Raw genomic sequence first — 20126 nt, 5'->3', positions numbered from 1 at the left:
TTGCTGGAATTACAGGTATGTGCTTCCATGCCCGGCTTACTTATTCTACTTTTGACGATCAAAGAATACGCAACAAAAATGGGCTATTTAACTTGTTGTTTAAATGAGATGATACTATGATTTGAATATTTGTACCTTCATAAAAATTCATGTTAAAACTTAATCTCTAGGTAGGGCCTTTACCAGGTGATTAAATCATGAAGGCAAAGTCCTCGTTGATGGGATTAATTAGTTCCCTTATAAAAAGGTTTCAGAGGGCCTATCTGGCCCTTTCACTCACCTTCTGCCAAGTGACACTAGTTATGAAGCAGAGTCTTTACCAGAAGACATTCAACCTGCTGGTGCCTTGTTCTTGGGTTTTCCAGACTCCAGAATTGTGAGAAAAAAAGTTATTTATAAATTATCCAGTCTAAAGTATTTTGTTATAGCAACAGAAATGGACTAAGAGAGGTGATATTCTAAATAAATAGAGAAACCAAACGAGAAATTTTGGAAAAATAAGAGAAACAAAGAAAAATTGAAATCAAGTGGCGAATATTAAATCAGATATGAATTTAATCAGTATGAAAAAATATATAAAAGGAAAAACTAAGTAGCTGATCAATGGTGGTGCTCATAGCATGCAAAAGAGGTAAAAAAAATCACAAGAAAATTCTTTAAAGACAATACAAAAATGTAAAAAAAAATTGCAGAAAATAATGTCATGACAGATGGTACCACATAACCTTAAGTTTAGTTCAAAATACAAGAACATACATTCTATAAGTGTTTGATCATTTTTTCTTTTCCTTGGGACAAAGAAACAATAAGACTCAACCAAGATTAATGAGACATTAAAAAATAGTGAATATAAAAATTAAAATGAAATGTGATAAGAGAATCTCATCTTATGCTGGACACAAGGATAATGCTAATCTACCATACATACAAGTAGAGATACTAAGTTAATAGCCAGGTGAATATCATGTTCTTATCACCATTCATTCCCCTCAATCCACAAAATTGGAATTTATCAATGTAAACTTTAACTGTAATTAGAGAATGGCAATAATAGCATCTAATCATCAGAATGAAAAGAACATTGGGAAACATCTAATCCTTTTATTTTTTAAAAAAAGGGAAAATTAAGACCCACAAATCAACAATATTACAATTAGAAGGAAGAATGATTTCTAATTTTAAAAACCAGATATCTAGTTCTATATTATGAAGTTTCTCCCCACCCCCTCGAATTTTTAATAGTACATTAATTTTCTAAAGGGAATTAGATGGCTTGTACAGCCCATGTTTCAGGGAAGAGTCTAATGGCAAAGTTTATACTTTGTGACCACATTTCCTAAATAATCGATTAAACCAGATTAAGCACTCAACCCTTCATATGATGAATCCTGGCACACACACACACAAAAAGATGAGGTAAATCAACTGAAGTTCCTTTCCTGGAAACATGAACAGAAAGTACTAAGATAATTTACCATTTACCAGTTTTGAAAACAAAAGCTAAAATGTCATAATGTGGCAGGTAGGTAATTACCATGTTCTATAAGCAAGACAAAATAATGCAGGTGCAGAAATTGTAAGCAAGCAGGAGAAAGGACCAGCACCGAGAGAAGGAAGGAAGGGCTGAGCAAGATTGTATGATCCACCACAGTGAGTACTGCTTCCTGATGATTTTCTATTTCTAATCTACGAATGACTTAAGATAAATCTCTCCCTTTCTTTTAGGCCAACCTGAATGAGTTTCTCTTCGTTGGAGAGTAAACTGAGGGGATAGAGAAAACCATGAATAAAGTTAGCAGCCAATTCAGGTGTGCACCTTCTTTACAGACAACAGAATTCCTTTCTCACCAACTTTCTATCCCTTCTCTATCCTTTTCCAAGGTTTTGGAGGAATGGCAATCACTGCCACTAATGTCACTAAGGAAAACTGCCTCAATATTTATTTTGTGAAACCTATATGCCAGCGGGAAGCATAGAACAGGAGCAGTTTACCCTCACTACAATGTTAACTTTCAGGTAATACTTGCTTCTTAAGACACACCACATCTCAAAAGACCTATAACATCTCTTGTGCATTTCCAGGAGGCAGCATTGTTTACAAATGTGATAAATATGCTTTATTTGGAAAGTACAAAAGGGAGATCCAAGCATATTACAGCAATACAAAGTTAGATGCTCTAATAAGGTAGCAATACATGAATAACTTAACCTGGAAAACTAATTTAGAACCAATAGATAGCACAATGAAGAAAAATTCACAAGAGAAAATACAACATTAAACAAGGGAAAATGCTGAACCCTACAAGTAATCAATATATGTAATAATGAAGTAATGTTTTCAGTCGAATTAGCAAAGATAATATTACAATGATAATATCCTATGCTGCTGAGGATATGATGAATCAGTAACAAATTACCAATGGCAGTGTAAAACTAATACAACCCTTTGGAAATTAACTTGGCAATCTATGTGGAGCCATATACATTTTTGTACACTTTCCCCCCATGATTACACTTGCAAGACTATAGTCTAAGAATCCCAAATACCCGAAAAGTAAGAATTAATTTCAAATATTTTTATCCCAGGATTATTTCTAACAGCAATAAATTCATCAGTAAAAAAACACAATATTTAACTTATGGGCTATCATTAATCATAAAAAAGATGATTTCTACAATAACATGAAAAGTACATATGCTCAATAAGTGATAAAAGGTAAAAAAATGCATACAGAGTATAATTATAAATAAGTAAAATTTGTATAAGAAAAAGACCATATTATTAAGTGGATAAGACTGGAAGGAAATAAAAAGTTAGCAGTATTTTAAAGTACTGGCATTATAGGTGGGTAATGACAATATAGTCTTCTAACAGTACTATTATCAGATGTTATATAGAGAACAGGGCAAAAGACCCATGGAATGTCACTATTTCATGGTACAATGCTTTCTATTCAAAATGATGACTGAGTCATCAAGAAGCTTAAATTACATCTCCAGGAAAAAAAATAAAAAAGACACTTTAGGAAGGCAGGAAGGTATGACATAGTTTAGAAAGTCTTTTTGTGAAAATGCTTAAAGGTTATGGTTAGGGTGAGGTGTCTAGAAAATTCATGTACTTGGAGCAACTTTTTTCCAAATTATGTCCCTGGAATGAGTAGACAAAATTATTTTTAAAATCTTTAATTATTTTTAAAATCTACTTTTGCAAACCACAGAATTATAACAGAAAAGCTATATTATAATTTAAGAGTCCTACTCTCAGTGTTCTGAATATTAGAGATCAGAGCTTCATTTTTACTTAGATAGGTAATCATCTATAGGTGATTATTTGTCATTACTGTTTTAATATTGAATGGAAATAATTTTTAATAATGTTATAAAAATAAATTAATGTTGACTAATTTAAATATAAATAGTGTGGCTTAGGAAACTGAGGGAGGAGGATTGTGAGTTCAAGGTCAGCCTAAGCAATTTAGCAGGACCCTAAGCAATTCAGCGAAACCCTGTCTATAAATAAAAATATAAAAGGGATGGAGATGTGGCTCAGTTGTTAAGTGCCCCTGGATTCAATCCCTGGTTAAAAAAAAAAAAAAAAAAAAGTAAATAGTTAACAAATATATACAGAAACAGTAATACTACTACAAAATTAAAACAAGAACAAATGACAAAATTTCACTGAATTTGAATTTCAAAAGAAATAACAAGCATCTTTCATCAATTTCCTAGTTTTCAAAATACTGATGCACAACTCTGGAAATAACATGTAGAAAAAAAATAGCCCAAACAACATGTTGGACCAAGAAGAATTAATAAAAGAAAACCCAAAGATATAAAAGTGAAAAGCAAATAAAAATGAATTTAAGCTTAGAAAAGAAACCTATAATTCTTCTAAAATGGTTCTTGAGACTTCTGCAGTACTAAATTCAACAGATTTTCTCAATAGTTATAACCATAAATATTTTAAGAAAAAATTACATTCCATAAGCATTATAATAAAATCTCTATTGCAGAAATAAATTATAAGTAAATAAGCATGCCTACAAATAAACTTATCACTTAGCATACACTGAACTGAAAAAAGTTAATATTCTAGTACTCTTTTTCTTAATAATCAACCACTGTGTAATACACCATTTTAATCCTATTTTAGGAACATATTTCATAAATAATTTAAAATTAAGACCTTAAGAAAATAGCAAATAAAACTGTTCATTTAAGATTAAAATATTGTTAGAATTATCAATGGGTTATTCTTAACGTATTTTTCTGCCTAAGGAAGCAAACAAATGTAAAGAGATGGAAAGAAAATGTACATTTATACTTAAAGTGAATGGTGTAGTTTGGTGTGCCTATTTAAGTCTTTTTAGGTATATACCACACTCATGACTATACACTTCTAAGTCTAGACATAAGGAGTCTAATGAACTATTTTAAAAGCGCAAACTATTTACACTACACTAACTGATTCTTAGAAACATGAATTAATTTCTTACAAAATTAGCTTCTAAATCTTCCTGGAGTACGGTTAAGGACAAACACAGTAAGTCTTTACTAATGGTATCTCAATTTACAAAGTAATTTCACATAGCAACTAATCCATATTATTTACAATTAATAAACACTTAATGCCAGCCAACTCTTGATTCTCATTCCCCCCAACCTCTCTTTTAAAAGACAGGGGTCTCACTATTTCAATATGTGGCTCAAAGCTGGCCCCAAAATCCTGAGCTCAAGCAACCTTCCTGCCTCAGCCTTTCAAGTAGCTAGGACATAAACACACACACTCAACTGCATCCAGTTTGATTATGGAATCTTGATATTAAATGGAAACTAAACATTTATTAGGTGCTTGTATATGCAGTATTTTATAGCTGGAAATTACAAATGTAATTTGTAAAAAGTTTGGAATGAGAGTGATGACTAGGAAATTCCTAGGATTTAAATTATTAAATCCAATAATTCAATATGGCTATGCACCTGATGAATTCAAATAAAAAACATTTGGAGGTTGGGGTTGTAACTCAGTGGTAGAGCACTTGCCTAGAATATATGAGGCACTGGGTTTGATTCTCAGCACCACATATGAATAAATAAAAATAAAGTTCTATCAACAATAAAAAAAATTGAGATGTTCAGGAGTTTGTATTACCTAGAATCAAAAAATGATTTTGTCTGAAATAATAATTTTCCCCTGGCTGCTGAGGATCGTAACCTTAACTAGAATGGAGTTTGAATATGTATATTGTTTTATAAATTAAAATTGCTGGCTGTGTATCTGGAACAGCAAGTATAAATACCAAAACAAAAGCCCTAGAAGGTAAAGTTAAAACAAAGCTTGAATTTTTATTAGAGCCTTTTACTTTTTATGCCTCATCATTTTATTTTACTACTGGTTCTTATTCTTCTCCATCAAATTCTTACCCTAAATATTAAAGTACCATACCACTTCTCTGATTCAGAGCTTACTATCTATACTAAAATACGACTGCAGAAAATTCCTCACCTTTACAGTGCCTCAACTGTTTCAACCTTTATTTATTTGAGTGAGGGGTTGGACAACAGAAAGATGGTATGTGGGGAGGCAATGAAGACACTTGAACTCACAACCACAGCCTATTTAGAGCTAAGAATGAGCCCAGTGTAATTTCAGGAGGAATCAAAATACTCATTACAGCTCTGGGACTCAACTCTCCATTCTCTGTACTAAGAAAAGCTTAGCTGGGCAATCTCATATAAATCACTTGTACTCATTTGGTTTATTTCCTCACCTATAAAACAACTAAAGACCATGTTCCTTTCAGCTTCCAGAAATAATACATTCAATTGACTGTAAATAATAAATATGCTTCTACTCCATACAAAAAAGCCAGCCCTATTTCTTTTCTTTTATACTTGCCACTGAAATTCTCTACATACCTCCTATCCTGCAGGGAGACTTGTACTCAGTTCAATTGTTCAAGTGTAGTTCTGGGACGACTAAGTTACCTGAGTAAGAGTTACATGTCACTTGATTCTCTGGCAAATACATGTGCTCCTATGCAAGGGCACAGTACTGTGCCTGCCTTAAATAATTTCTTATAGAAGTCACATTCAATAGTAAGAATAACCTTTGGTTACAAATGCTATAGAAAAAATTGATGATAACTTGGATTTCTATGCAATGAAAGTCCTTTTTCATTGTGTCCTCAAAACTGGGTGATAGAAAATTATATAAAACAAAAAAATCCAAGTTGAGCATTCTAATTCCTGTTCTGGAGCACCTATAGTTTTAATGGTTCACTCTTCAATGCTCTTTTCCTAAATTATCTTAATATTTTCTAATAAGAGCTTGACAATCAGCATTTTATAAGTGGAAACAAACTCTAAAACAGATCAGAACCCTTTTGAACAAGTCCATATACTGTTAACTCAATCTTATCAAAGAATTAATCTAAATATTTAATTTTACCTTTCTAAGCAATCAGTACCAATAACTCTGAAAACATTATTTATACCAAAGTCTGAAAAAGTTATATAAAACTTGAAATATTATTACTTTTCTTGTTCTTCCTTCTGTTCTTATCAGGATAACATATTAAACAGATATACCATTATGAAGTACTACACTACAAAAAATTTAAAAATTTTCCTTTTGGTATAAGGATCATTGCCTGTGGTCTATATTTTTGCCTTATCTGTCCACTTCAAATAAGGAATTTTAGATTTTTCCAGGCACTACATGGCAGATACTATAGTGCAGTTAAGAATGCAATACTGGAGTCCCTCTGCTTAGCTTTGAGTTCTGGCTATGTCACTTATTAGTCATGGAAAAATAATTAAACTGTGATCTATGAAATGAGATAATTAATAGTACTTATATCTCAAGGGATTTTTCTCAAATGGCAAAGTTCTAGCTTAAAAAATAAAAAGAAAGTACCTCTTTGTGTCTAAAAAAACATGACAACTAAATGTAAAACCCTGCACTGGATTGTGTACTGGCAGAAAACAAAATGGTATAAAGGATGTTACTGGGACAACAAGCAAAATTGCAATATGGGCCATAAAAAAATTGATATCGTATGGTTTCCTAAGAGAATATGTTGCTCTTATAATACATACATTAAAGTGTTCAGGGCTAAAAGGCAAAGATGTAAGCAGCTTACTTTGGTCATCATTCAAAAAAATTAACAGCATGGCAGGAGTGGACAGTAAACAAATGTAACAAAATGTTACAAATTGGTGAATCCAGGTGAATTGTGCATGGGAATTCTGGGAATTATTATCATGGGAATTATTTCCACAGCTTCTCTGCAAAATTTAAATCATTTTATAACAATATCTTTAAAACCCTACTTTAACCTTGTTCACTCTCACACCTACTCTATTTCTCTACTCTCCTCTACTCACAGAAACATTTTAAAATTGTGCATAGTCACTGTGATACCTTTCTTTATTTTTTTTCTCCTTTTTGTGGTATTTGGGGTTAAACCCAGGGGTGCTTTACCTCTGAACTATACCCCCAGCCCAATTATTTTTTTTATTTTGACAGAGGGTCTCACTAAGTTGCCCACGCCGGTTGTAGAATATGTGATCCTCCTGTCTAAGTCTTCTGAGTAGTTTACCATACCCAACTTGTCTCCCCTTCTTTACTTCACTCCTGGGAGGCGGATTTCCTTGTTGCCAAACCCAGTGATTTCTTCTTGGCCTCGTTTTATGTTCTTCACAGTGCTGAACGCAGGCAACAACTCTTTCACGTCTTAGCTGATGACACCATGTTTTCCCTATTTCCCTTTATTTCACTAGCTGGTCTTTGTTATAGTCTTCTTTACTGGCTCCCCTTATCTCTAAGTACCCTGGGCCCCCTTTCTTTTCTCTACCTATATTATCTCATCCAGCCTGTGCCATTAAACAGCATCCCAAATTTCACACTGAAGTATCTAGTATCTTACAAGACATATCCATTTGTTTGTTTAATGGGCATATGGGCATCTCATACTTTGCTGACTGAAACAGAACTTTTTTTTTTTTTAAAAAATCCCAGGGGCACTTTGCCACTGAGCTCCATTTCCAATCCTTTTTAATTATCTTAAGACAGGGTCTCACTAAATTGCTGAGGCTACCTTGAACTTGCAATCCTCCTGCCTCAGTCTCCGAAGCTGATGGGATTACAAGCATGAATCACCATACAAAGCTGAAACTCTTGTTTCCCTTTCTATCCTACCCAAATCTGTTCCTCCTCCAGTGGCCTATTATCACTAAATGCTACCAGCTTTCATCTAGTTGTTCAAGCCTTACTAAGTGGTCATCCTTGAATTCCCTTATATTCCTCATCCAAACTGTCTACCGGTAGTATCAAAATATGCTTTTAAAATACACCTGGAACCTGACCATTCACCTCCTCCACCTGGGAGTTCCAGAGGCCATGCTGAGAACATAATCTGCGACAATAGATTTCCTGTCTTCTATTATTCCTTTATAGCAAAATGATCTAGTTAAGCCTACAATTTATCATGTCTTCCCATCAAAATCTTCCTATGGCTTCCCATCACACTTAAAATAAAACATTATATATCCTTTGATAGCCTACAAAGCTATGTCTAATCTGGGCCAATGCCTATCTAGATTCATACTCTATAATAGTCTCTGGGTTCCCCTTGTTTATCATTCTCCAGTCAAACCAGTTTTCTTGCAGTTTCCTGATCATGCTAAGCTTGTTCTGAACTAAGAACCTTTACTTTTGCATGCTCTTTTCCCAAGTACATATATTGCTCACTCCTCCTCTTCTTTCAGATTGCTGGTTAGGTATGCCATTTTAGAAAGGCAATGTGCTCCTCCCTCTTCACCCCATTACCCTCCATTTTCTTTCACTGCTTTATTTCCTTGAATATCTGTTTGCTTTTCCTCTTGCTTCATTTAAAAAAAAAATCTATAAATGAAAAATTAATGTGACTACTTCTCATTATTAAAGAAAAAGAAAAGTAAACAATATGGATGATAATCAAGCTCCTTTCAACTACCTCTTGTAATCCTGTCCCCTCTGACCCAGCCCAAGGTATTCTGGTATTCATTTGATATATATTCTTGGAGAGCTCTTTCTGTTCTCTAACAAACTGTTTTTCAAAATACAGCTTGGTTTTCCAAGCTATTATATATAGGTCTATTTCATTACTAATTACAGTAATTTAATGATGAATACTCAACCTATTTAAAATTTTGTACCACAAAAGTTCCTTTTAAAAAATATTTACTGAAAGCTTACTACATTATAGACACTGCTATAGTTGCTGTGGATACAGCAATAAGTCAAATAAGGAATTTTGCCTTATTAGAGTTTGCATTCTTGAGGAGGAGAAAGACAACAAGGAGAATAAAATAAAAACTTTTTCTGAAAAGAGCCAATAATAAATATTCAAGCTTTGCAGGCCACATATGTTTTGTATATTCTTTGCCTTGTTTACAGACCTTAAAAATGTAAAAACCATTCTTTGCTCGGAGGCTGTACAAAAATAGGCCATGGGGGGTCCAGCTTGTTGGTCCCTAACATAGGACATTAGAATTCGGTAGGTGCTATGTAAAAAATAACAATGCATCCAGGATGGGTTAGGACGGGTCCGGGAGGAAACAGTAGTATTGAACAGAGGGTTTAAAAAAGGTAAGATCTGAGTAAAGATTTAGAGGTGAGGTTACCAAGCCAAGCAGATATGGTTAAGTACATTCCAGATAGTAGAGATATAGAAAAGAGGCCAATGAGCAAGGAGGGAAAGGAGCAGTAGGAAATGAGGTAAAGAGTTAAGGAGAAAGTAGCAGGTTGGGCAGATCATATAGAGCTTTACTGGCCACTTTAAGGATTAGATTTTCTGAGTGAAGGAGAGAATATCCACTCAAGCTGCTATAATAAAAAATCATAAACTAGATAGCATATAAACAACAGAAATTATTCCACCGTTCTGGAGTCTGGGAAATCCACAATCATATTTAGAATCTGGTCTGCTTTCTGGCACACAGAAGGCTCCTTGCTGTGTCCTTCAAGGGACAAGAGGCAAGGGATCTCAGGCAATTTTTATAAAGGGCACTATCCCTATTCATGAGGATTCCACTGCTGTGAACTAATCACCCCCAAAGGCCCTTTTTCTGAATATTACCTATCACCTTGGATGTTAGGACTTCAACTTATAAGTTACAGAAGGATAAATACTTTAAGACCAGAGTAGGAGCTACTACTTGGCTTTGAATAGAAAAATAACAGGGAACAACTGTCTTAGTTCGTAAAAGGCTTAACTCTGCTACTGAATTGAGAAAATACTGCTGGGAGGGGCTAGAATAAAATGGACAGATCAGGTAGTAACATATTACCATAATCCCAACAGGTGATAATGATAATGATTTGGACTAGGGTGATGGTAGCTGTGGAGAAGCATGGTAGGATCTTGAATATATTTTGATGACACAGAAAACAGTTTTTCCTAAAACTTTTTCCTAAAATGGATTTTAAGAGTGAAAGAAAAAGTAAAATCAAGAGTAACACCTTTTTGGCCTGAATTAATTAGAGGACAGAATTGCCATTTACAGCAATAGGGAAATCTGTGGTTAGGTTTTGGAGAATACATTTATGAATTTAGTTTTGGATATGCTGAGTTTGTTGTCTATCATTTTAACATTTAGGTAGAGAAGTTGCATAGGCTGTTGTACATATGAGACTGAAATTAGGGAGAGAGGCAAAAGATCTAAATTTTGGGCATCACTGACATTTAGAAGGTATTTAAAACCATGGGACTGAATGAGATTACTAATGGAAGAAGTGCAGATAGGAACAAACAAACAAAACAAAAAAGGACTGAAACTTAGAGATCTCTAACATTAAGAGGTCAGTGAAGAGCAAAGCAAGGGAGAATTACAAGGAGCCAACTTTGAAGTAGGAGATAACCAAGAGTGTGTGACATCTGGAAAAAATGCAGAAAGTGTTTTAAGACTAAAGGGAGCAAAGAGCTGTGTCAAATGTGGCTTAGAGGTTAAGTACAATGAAGTGAATCAGACATTTGGCACTCAGCAATATGGAGGCTACTGAAAAACCTAATGAGACAGCTCTGCAAGAGTGGTGCAGGCAAAGGCCTGACTGGAGAAGGATTAGTAAAGTGCTGGAGAAGAAACCAATAAATTGGGGAAATGAGTAGTGAAGAGTGGGTCAAATGCTTTCTTCTTCTTAAAGAGAAATAATAGTTGGTTCTCTGTACCTGTGGGTTCCACATCCATTGATTCAACTAAAAGCAGATTGGAATTATTAGAAAAAAAAAAAAAAACAGTGTTTATATGAAACACAATACAGACTTTTCTCCTTATCTTTACTCCATAAAGACTATAACAACTATTGACATAGCATTAGGTATTGTAAGTAATCTAGAGATGATTAAAAAAAAAATCTGATAGGTTCTATGCAAATACTATGCCATTTTATATAAGGGATTTACCAACTATGGATTTGCTACCCTGTGAGGCAGATGTCCTGGAACCAATCTCCCACACATACTGAGGAATCAGTGTAATAACATGTCTGTTGCTAGTAGAAATGATTCAATAAGAAAAGAAAATGGGTGATGTAAGAGAGGCTAAAGCAATGTCCTCAAAACATTGCAGATGACAACAGGAGGAGTTAGATAATCTAAGGTAACAGGCAGGAAGACAGCACATATTACCACATACACTAGCAGGTTTGTGGGGTGGTGAATCTATGAAATTCTTTTTTGAAAAAATATTTTTTTAGTTGTAGTTGGACACAATGTCTTTATTTATTGTTACGTGGTTCTGAGGATCGAACCCAGCGCCTCACACGTGCTAGGCGAGTGCTCTACTGCTGAGCCACAACCCCAGCCCCGAGTCTGTGAAATTCTAATTAATTTTTTTACAAAGTAGAAACCAAGGTCATTAGCTTAAAGTGAGGATGGGAAGAGAGTTATAGGACATCTGAGGAAAAGAAAACATGAAAATAGTCACTTAGAAACGTGGGGTGAACAGACTAGGAAAATACAGGACCACCAGGCAGCATGAAGGACCCACTTGAGGTTTGTGGTCATGTGTGATCCTGTGCTTTTTTCTGGCCACACTCAGCTACACAAGCAAGCACACTCAAAAAGCTTGGTTTTTCTGGGGCTGGGGTTGTGGCTCAGTCGTAGAGTGCTCACCTAGCATGTATGAGGCATTGGGTTCAATCCTCAGCACCAAATAAAAATAAAACAAAGATACTGTGTCCACCTAAAACTAAAAATTAAATATTAAAAAAAAAAAAGCTTGGTTTTAACTACAACCCTGGTCTTGCCAAACAAGCAAAGAGTAAGGAATGAGATCCAAAGCAATTAACCATGGAATTTAAGCTGAGTAAATTCCCCATGAAAGGAAGTAGAAATATCAAGAAGGTAAGTGAGAACAATAGTAACAGGATCAATGGACTGGAGATTCCATTCAGAGCAGAAGATGGTTAGGGTTGAGGCACTATGAATGAACTTCAAAACTAGGAAGCACTGGTCACAGAGTAGAACAACATGAAATGGTAACTTTGGAAGCATGGCAGTTGTTGACAATACAAAGAGGATATCTTTGTGGAAATGACTGGCTGAGATAGGGTAGATGGGAAGAGCACTGAAAGAGATGTCTAGGGAAAGAGGCCAGGGTACTGGAAAGATCTATTTTATATATATATATATATATCCATTTTATTCATTACGCACGCGCGCGCGCACACACACACACACATACATTCTAGATCAATATAAAATTCTGGGTGGCACTTGGGCCTTTATGATATAACCCAAAGTCTAGGATTTTTAGGGAGAAAGGAGAGAGAACAGTCTGAAAGCAGCAAGGAGATTTGTGGTAGACACCTTTCCCATCTCCAGAACAGTGGTAAGGAAAGCTATGTAAACAAACAAACACACAAACAAACAAAACCAGGCACAACTACACAGTGGAAGAGTAAGATTTGAATCAGAAAAAGAAAATGAAGGGAATATTTAAGAATAGGTTGAGACTGGATTTTGCAAATGATGGACAGTAAATTCCAAAGGGGTTGAAGAGTTGGAGAAGTTTTTTGTTTTGTTTTGTTTTGTTTTAAAAGACAGAGACAGAGAAGACAGATTTAGGGGAAAAGAATATGCGGCTGGGTACTGGGGGTGAACCCAGGTCCTCAGGTATGCTAGGAAAGTGCTCTACCACTGAGCTAAATCCCCAGCCTTCTTTTAAAAATTTTATTTCCAAACAAGAGTCTCACTAAATTGTCCTGGCTGGTCTTGAACTTGTGATCTTCCTGCCTCAACCTCTCAAGTCGCTGGGATTGTAGTCATGTGCCATCACACCCAATAAGAATAGGCTCTGATGAATGGAGTGCAGGAAATGAAAAGTGATCTGAAAGTACAGAGGCTCCGTGGTTACTGACAAAGACATCCTAATACACAACAGCTCTTGATATACCATGTGTTTCTCTAAGAAATGGAAACTGCTAGGTCAAACATGATTTTACTTTACAATTAAAATAGTTGTAATGATTTATCCAAATTATCCAATTTAGAGTTTCCCTACAAAGTGTCAACATACTAGCAAAACATTTTAGTATGATAGGAGAAAAAATACTGCTTTATTTTGTATTTTCCTACTGGTAAAGTAGAGCATTATTTCATGTTTACTGATAGCTCTACTTTCTTTTCTGTGAACTTGCTCATTTAAAAAACTGAATTGTTTTTCTCTTATTGATATGTAATGCTTTAAAACTATTTTATTCTTCTCTTAATGGTTCATACAAATAATGAAATTTCCTGATTTCAAATCTTTCAAATGGTTCATGTTAGGGCAACACAAGGCTCAGGAGGTTGTCTCCTCCTCAAATCCCCCTGTGCTGTGTTTTAAAGAAAGAAAAAATTAAATTATTATTATTAGTAGTAGTAGTAATAGTATTGTAGACAGGATCTCACTATGTTGCCCAGGCTGCCTCAAACTCTGTACTGTATTTTAGAAGTTGTCTAAGGCCCTCCAGTCAACTCTGGCGACATCCATTAGTTTTCTCACCTTCTGTCTGTGTTGTACTACAATGGCAGAGTTGTTACGGCCCATGAAGTAGAAAATACTTATTATCTAGCCCTTTACAGAGAAAGTTTGTGGCTCCTGCTCTATACTTTTCAGGCCCCTGAAATGCCTAGTTGGCCCGCCACTCCTCCACTCTCTTCAAGGAGTCTATGGTAGCCCTCCTTGGGGCCTGTACAGATTTATATCACAAAACCTGTGCCTGCACTCAAATGTTTACTTCTCTCTCCCCACTGGTACAAAAATCTATGGAGGACAAAAGATAATCCTGGCACTAATAAACGGCAAAGTTTTTTGTAGTTTGTCATCTTTCCCTCTTTTCCTATGTTCCAGCTAAAATAAACAACTTACATTTTCAGTTTATCGAGTATTTTTCAAAAACACAAATGATCAATGGTTCCAAAATTTTATGTTCATTTCTTTAATATCTGGTGGATACCATCTATTCATAATCATTTATTTAGTATATATTCATGATTTACTAAAATACCTCTCTTCTCTAATGCCTTCCTCAGTAAAGACAAAAGCAACGGGACGTTGACTTTCCGAGATGAACAATTTCATCTATGGTAGGATTTATGCATCTAGGATAAAGATAATTATTTTACTAAAGTCTTCAGAGTCCATTATAAAATGCACTCAAATCTGTATGTTTTAGTCAGGCGTGGTGGTGCACGCCTGTAATCCCAGCAGCTCTGGAGGCTGAAACAGAAGGATCAAGAGTTCAAAGCCAGCCTCAGCAATTTAGCAAGGTTTTAAGCAACTCAGTGAGACCCTGTCTCTAAATAAAATACAAAAAAGGGCTGGGGATGTGGATCAGTGGTTAAGCACCCCAGAGTTCAATCCCTGGTATCAAAAAAAAAAAAAAATCTGTATATATTTCTATCTTTTTTTTAAAAAAAATATTTATTTATTTATTTAGTTCTCGACAGACACAACATCTTTGTTGGTATGTGGTGCTGAGGATCGAACCCGGGCCACACGCATGCCAGGCGAGCGCCCTACCGCTTGAGCCACATCCCCAGCCCCTATATTTCTATCTTTGCTTAATTTTTCAGTATAAAATTAGTTCCCTTTATTCTCCTTACCTGGAACATTTCCATTAATTTTTTTTTTTTGCTTATTTCTCCATTAAGAATTTCATCAACTTTACCAGGGATTTTACCAAGTGTATTTTTCAATTAATTATTTAATGGGTCTTTAACTTCTCTGAGTCACCAAATTTAAACAAATTTTGATAATTTCTTTTTTCATATTTGTACTGATATCATTACAAAGAATGCTGCATCCTAAAATACTTACTGCATTGATTTTAGAATCCTGCTTTATATATTCATTAACAATTTTATCTCATTCAGGTAAGGATTTCTTTTTATCCTTTCCTAAAATGAACATAGAAAGTAAAGCTCTATCTGGTTTAACTTTGTGACTCTTCATTATTTCCAGCTCAATTAACTATCTCAATAATGTGGTCTATAATTTATAATTACTTAAATAAGATTCTGAATATGTATAGTATATAAGCAATACAAAGTAAGCATGCACTTTCAATCAGGCAGATCTAGATTCAGATTCAGGCTTGAACACTGAGAGGGCAAAGTACTTATCTAATCTTCCTTCTCCAATAAGTAAAATTTGAAGTAACTTCCATTTATACCAGAGGAGCATAAAAATAATGGTTGTAAAAGTAACAATGTATGCTAAAATGCCTAAGACATTACAAGAAAAAAAAAAATGTTAATTCACTCTTTCTTTTTACCCCAGTTCAATAGGGTCAATAAATCTGTGTTGCTCCAATTTACTTTAAGACCATTTTTATATTTCTTTAAATAAAAGCAATTTGGCAATACAGACCATAAACTTTGGATGATCACATACTTTGCCCTAATATTTTCACTTTAGAGAAACAATACAAAACACATAAATTGTTTTATGAACAAGCATGCTCACCGTACTCTTTTATAATTGAAAAAAAAAAAAAAGCTCTTTAATTATGAGAGAGTCACACAAACATTACGTGCCCATAAGAAAAGCTGACAAAATAAGTCAATAGCATAATAAAATGCTTATGATGCCAGGTTAAAAAAAATACAAAATTATTCATAATAGCAAAATCTTAACTGTATTAAAAAAATCAAATAAATTCAGAAAATATATTGGAGGAAAATGCAACCAAAGGGATTAATAGCAATTATTGCAAAGTCCTGTTCCTGTTATTGGCAAGTTTTATTATGATTATTTTCAATAGTTTTCTAAAATTCTTATTTTATGATTATTTCCTACAGTAAATAACAATGATAATTACATTGATGAGAACAGTAGCTATTATTTATGGAACAATCACAATGCCAGGTGCAGTTCTAAGAGCTTATTGTATTAACTCATTTAATCCTCATAATCATTAGGAGATGAAAAATTGCAAGATGAAGTAACTTGCCCAAGGTCACACAGATAATTACAGAGGGGACCAAAATCTGCATCTAAGTAGTATGGCTCTAAAATTTCTTTTCTAACCTCTACACTATAATAAAAAGTTTTGCTTTGTTTCAAAGATTTAACCATTAAAAAGGATAACATATCAAGATAGGTATTACAGTGGTAAGCACCTATAATCCCAGCAACTCTGGAGGCCAAGGCAGGAGGACTGCAAGTTCAAGGCCAGCCTCAGCAACTTAGAGAGACCCTTGTCTCAAAAAAACAGAAAGGGCTGGGATTTTACCTCAGAGGTTGAGTGAGTTTGGGTTCACTCCCCAGTACTGCTAAAACAAAAGGCATATAACAATCCAAACCTATTATCTTCAGTTGCCAGTTTTCTTTTAGTACTGAGTTCAAATATTTGCTCTGCTATTGAATGCCTCTTCAGAATAAGATGTGGCCACCATTCCTGTATGGGTTTATCTATTCCAGATAATTCCAAGACAAATCTGCAGCCCTTATTTCCTATTTCAATATCTTACTTGACAATTGAGACTTCTGAATACTAACATTATTACTTATTACACCAACTGACAGTACTTCAAAGAATCCTACCTAGTATACAAGTCTTGGAGTAACTCAAAGTTGGCTTTAGAACTTCTCTTAGAAGAACCCCCACCTATTTAACTATAAATTATAGTTACTGCTTTTGCAAACATCTGTCTTCCATTGTATTCATTCTCTCTGCAACCCAGTAAACCCCTCATCTACCAATACCCTCCCAGAAATCTACCATAGCACTGGCTAAATAGGACCAAGAAAGCGCCTCAACACCTGGGGAATTCCACTCTTCCTTTTTGAACATGGCATTGTTCCCCATTGTTTTTGAAATATCATCAGGTAATTAATAAAGCGAGTCTCTCTCGATTTCTCACTCTTTTGATGGTAAACCAAACTATTTAAGGGTGGAAAAAAGATCTTTCCTCAACTAATAGGTATTCAAAAATCAATTGCAGGAATATTCATAATTTTTATACCCTGGCCAATAAAAATAACTTCCCCTTACTGCTCTCCCCTCTCTTCAGTTCATATCTGATAAATTTATTTCATTACTTATGTCACATGGCTTGGTTTATAACCTGATATCTTTTCTTTAAAAAAAAAAAAAAAGGTTTGGGGGCTGGGGTTATAGCTCAGCCATAGAGAGCTTGCCTTGTACATGTGAGGCACTGGGTTTGATTCTCAGCACCACTTAATTAATTAATTAATAAAGATATTGTGTCCTTAAAAAAAAGTTTGTAGAATCCAACATGATTAACAAACACAAGAAATTTTTCTAAATAGAAGAGGCATACATTTCAGTTCACTTGGCTTTTAGAAAAACTGAATTCATGTTATAGCTTTAACATTATATAATTAGGAAAAACTACAGTCATAAGACAATGAATATAATAACCAGTGATGATAATGGAAAATTTTATAATCAGAATATTTTTACCAAAATCTTATTCTGCTCACCTTATATAATGGCAAATGGCTTTGGGGACTGGAGGTAAGAGTATAAAAATTTTTTTCCTATATATTTGGTGGGGAAATTGAATAATTTCCGGAAAGAACAGAGATAAGAACCACATCAAGGCTAATCCAAGCTGGAGGATCATTTTAGGAAAAGAAAATGGAGGATTAATAGTTGAATAGGTTTTAGTTAAATTACACGAAGTAAAAACTCTGCTGTCAAACTCGATGCATTTGCCAAGAAACAAATCTGCACCTTCAAACTAATTTCTTTTTTGCAGTTGCAAGTTTCAGCTTGGTGCAGTCATTCTCGAAGAACAATTGGGATATAGGGTAGGGGAAAAGTGGAAAACAGAATCCTTTCTCAAAAAACTGAATTCCGTGTTTCACTGAATACACTTCCTTATTACTGCAATATGAAAATATGGATATAATACGGAAACTTGAGCTCCAGCAAGTACTTTTATTGTCTTAAAAATGAGCACAATTAGACAGCCATTTTACAATCGTAAAAAATCCAAATACCTGCTGCACCAAACATCTTGCACTTTTATCTTTTCTTGGGGGAGTGGGGGTTAGCTTCTTAATACAACTAACAGAATTAATTAACAGATAGCTTCCAACTTCAAGTTTCTACATTTATATCCGTTGCTGAATCAAATCGATCAGTGATTAGGATAACAGATTTAAATTATAAGCAATATTGCAAAATTCAGTTGATTTTTAAAATAGGTAAACAGCACGAGATCATTTTTAAAGGAAAAAAAAAACCAGCCACTCCAAAACCAGTCTGCGGCGGCCAGTCTGCTCCTCAGCAGCTGTTCCCGGTTGCGTGTACGCGTAGGAGTGGAATAAGTGCAAAACCCACAAAACCACGCAAAACGCGTAGTTACAAACAGCAAAATCATGTTTACATGCGGTGAAGCCAAGAGGCCCCAAGGGGGAAAAAGAGCGGGGAGGAAGGGATCTGCTCTCTGAAACCAAGGTGTGCGCGGACCTGGGACCCCGGGGCCCAAGGAGCCGGGGCGGGACAAAGACCGGCCCACGTCGAGCAGCGCCCGGCAGTGGCGAGAAGCAGCCGTCCCAGGGCAGCACACTACCGCGCCCAAGGGCTCGCAAACGCCGGGCTTAACAGGCGGGGGCAAAAGCTCCGCCGGGCAGCGGACCCTCGCCTCCCGCAGCACATAACGGGCCCTGGGACACCTGAGGAGCGTCGCCTCCCGCCCTTACCCCGACCCCAGGGCGCCCCGGCCCGCAGCTGTTGGGCTTAGAATCTCGCCGCCGCCGCTGCCGGACTCCAAACGGCCAGGCAGGCATCGGGAGGGCGGGCGAACCTGGCCTTCTCCCCACCGCGCATGAGGCAGCTTTGGAATACCCTGTCTCCGCTCCTGCCCCTCCAGTCCTGGGCCGCGCACCCTCACGCCACCTACCCGGTCCCACACCATCCCAGAGGCCTCCGACGCTCGGGCCTTCTGCCGAAGCGGCGCTGCCTCCCGTCCGGGGCCCGAAATGGCTGCGGAACAAAGAGAATCTGGGCTCGGGCGAGCGCCGGTCCGATTGGCCGGGGGGCGGGGCCCGCCGCGGGAACATTCGGCGGCGGTCGCCTTGGCAACCGCGGCGGGGCTGGGAAAACTGCGGCCTGGGCCTGCGGACCTGTGGGCCTCTGTGCCTGCGTCCAGCGTCCAGCGGCGCGCGACAGCGGTTTCTAAGCCGGTTCTGCAGCCTGGGATCTGGACCCTGTGCTGGGCTCACAGATGCTCGCGCCCCCTGCGGCCGCAGCGCAGGCCGGAGCTTTGGCTCTTGAATACAGCCACGGAGACGTGCCCCGCACCGTGCGCCAAGGGAAAAATGGCTTGCAAGCGTGTTGCCTGGGGCCTTTGCGGTGCCTTCCTAGGAGGATGACCCTACCCCAACGAACTTCTGTGCCCCAGCATAACCCCCAAGTGACAGCCGTGCCCTCGGAGCCTATTCAACACCGAACATGCCGCGTATCCCACAATAATACAATTCCAACTTCGCTGGTAAAAAGCAGAAATTGCATTGGGAGATAGGTGTGGGTGCCTGCTTAACACAAGATAGGCTTTTGAGATAAGCTGTAGCTAGCACAAAATTACTATATAGTTCCAGCTAAATAATTTATAAAATTGTTT

At 36.4% G+C, this 20126-nt stretch overlaps 1 protein-coding gene across 1 annotated transcript in view; it reads right to left on the bottom strand.

The window, feature by feature from the left end:
• Positions 1-19487, bottom strand: part of Tnpo1 (transportin 1) — an 88805-nt gene extending 69318 nt beyond the window's left edge. The window contains exon 1 of the mRNA XM_027927594.2: positions 19407-19487. Within this exon, the coding sequence (XP_027783395.1) occupies positions 19407-19421 (15 nt within the window). The 5' untranslated portion in view covers positions 19422-19487. The remainder of the gene's footprint in view (positions 1-19406) is intronic.
• Between the last annotated feature and the right edge of the window lie 639 nt (positions 19488-20126).

Source organism: Marmota flaviventris, chromosome 5 (genome assembly GCF_047511675.1).
Source record: "Marmota flaviventris isolate mMarFla1 chromosome 5, mMarFla1.hap1, whole genome shotgun sequence".
Taxonomy (NCBI): domain Eukaryota; kingdom Metazoa; phylum Chordata; class Mammalia; order Rodentia; family Sciuridae; genus Marmota; species Marmota flaviventris.
The sequence above is the reverse complement of the archived record's forward strand: the minus strand, read 5'-3'. Positions and strand labels throughout refer to the sequence as shown.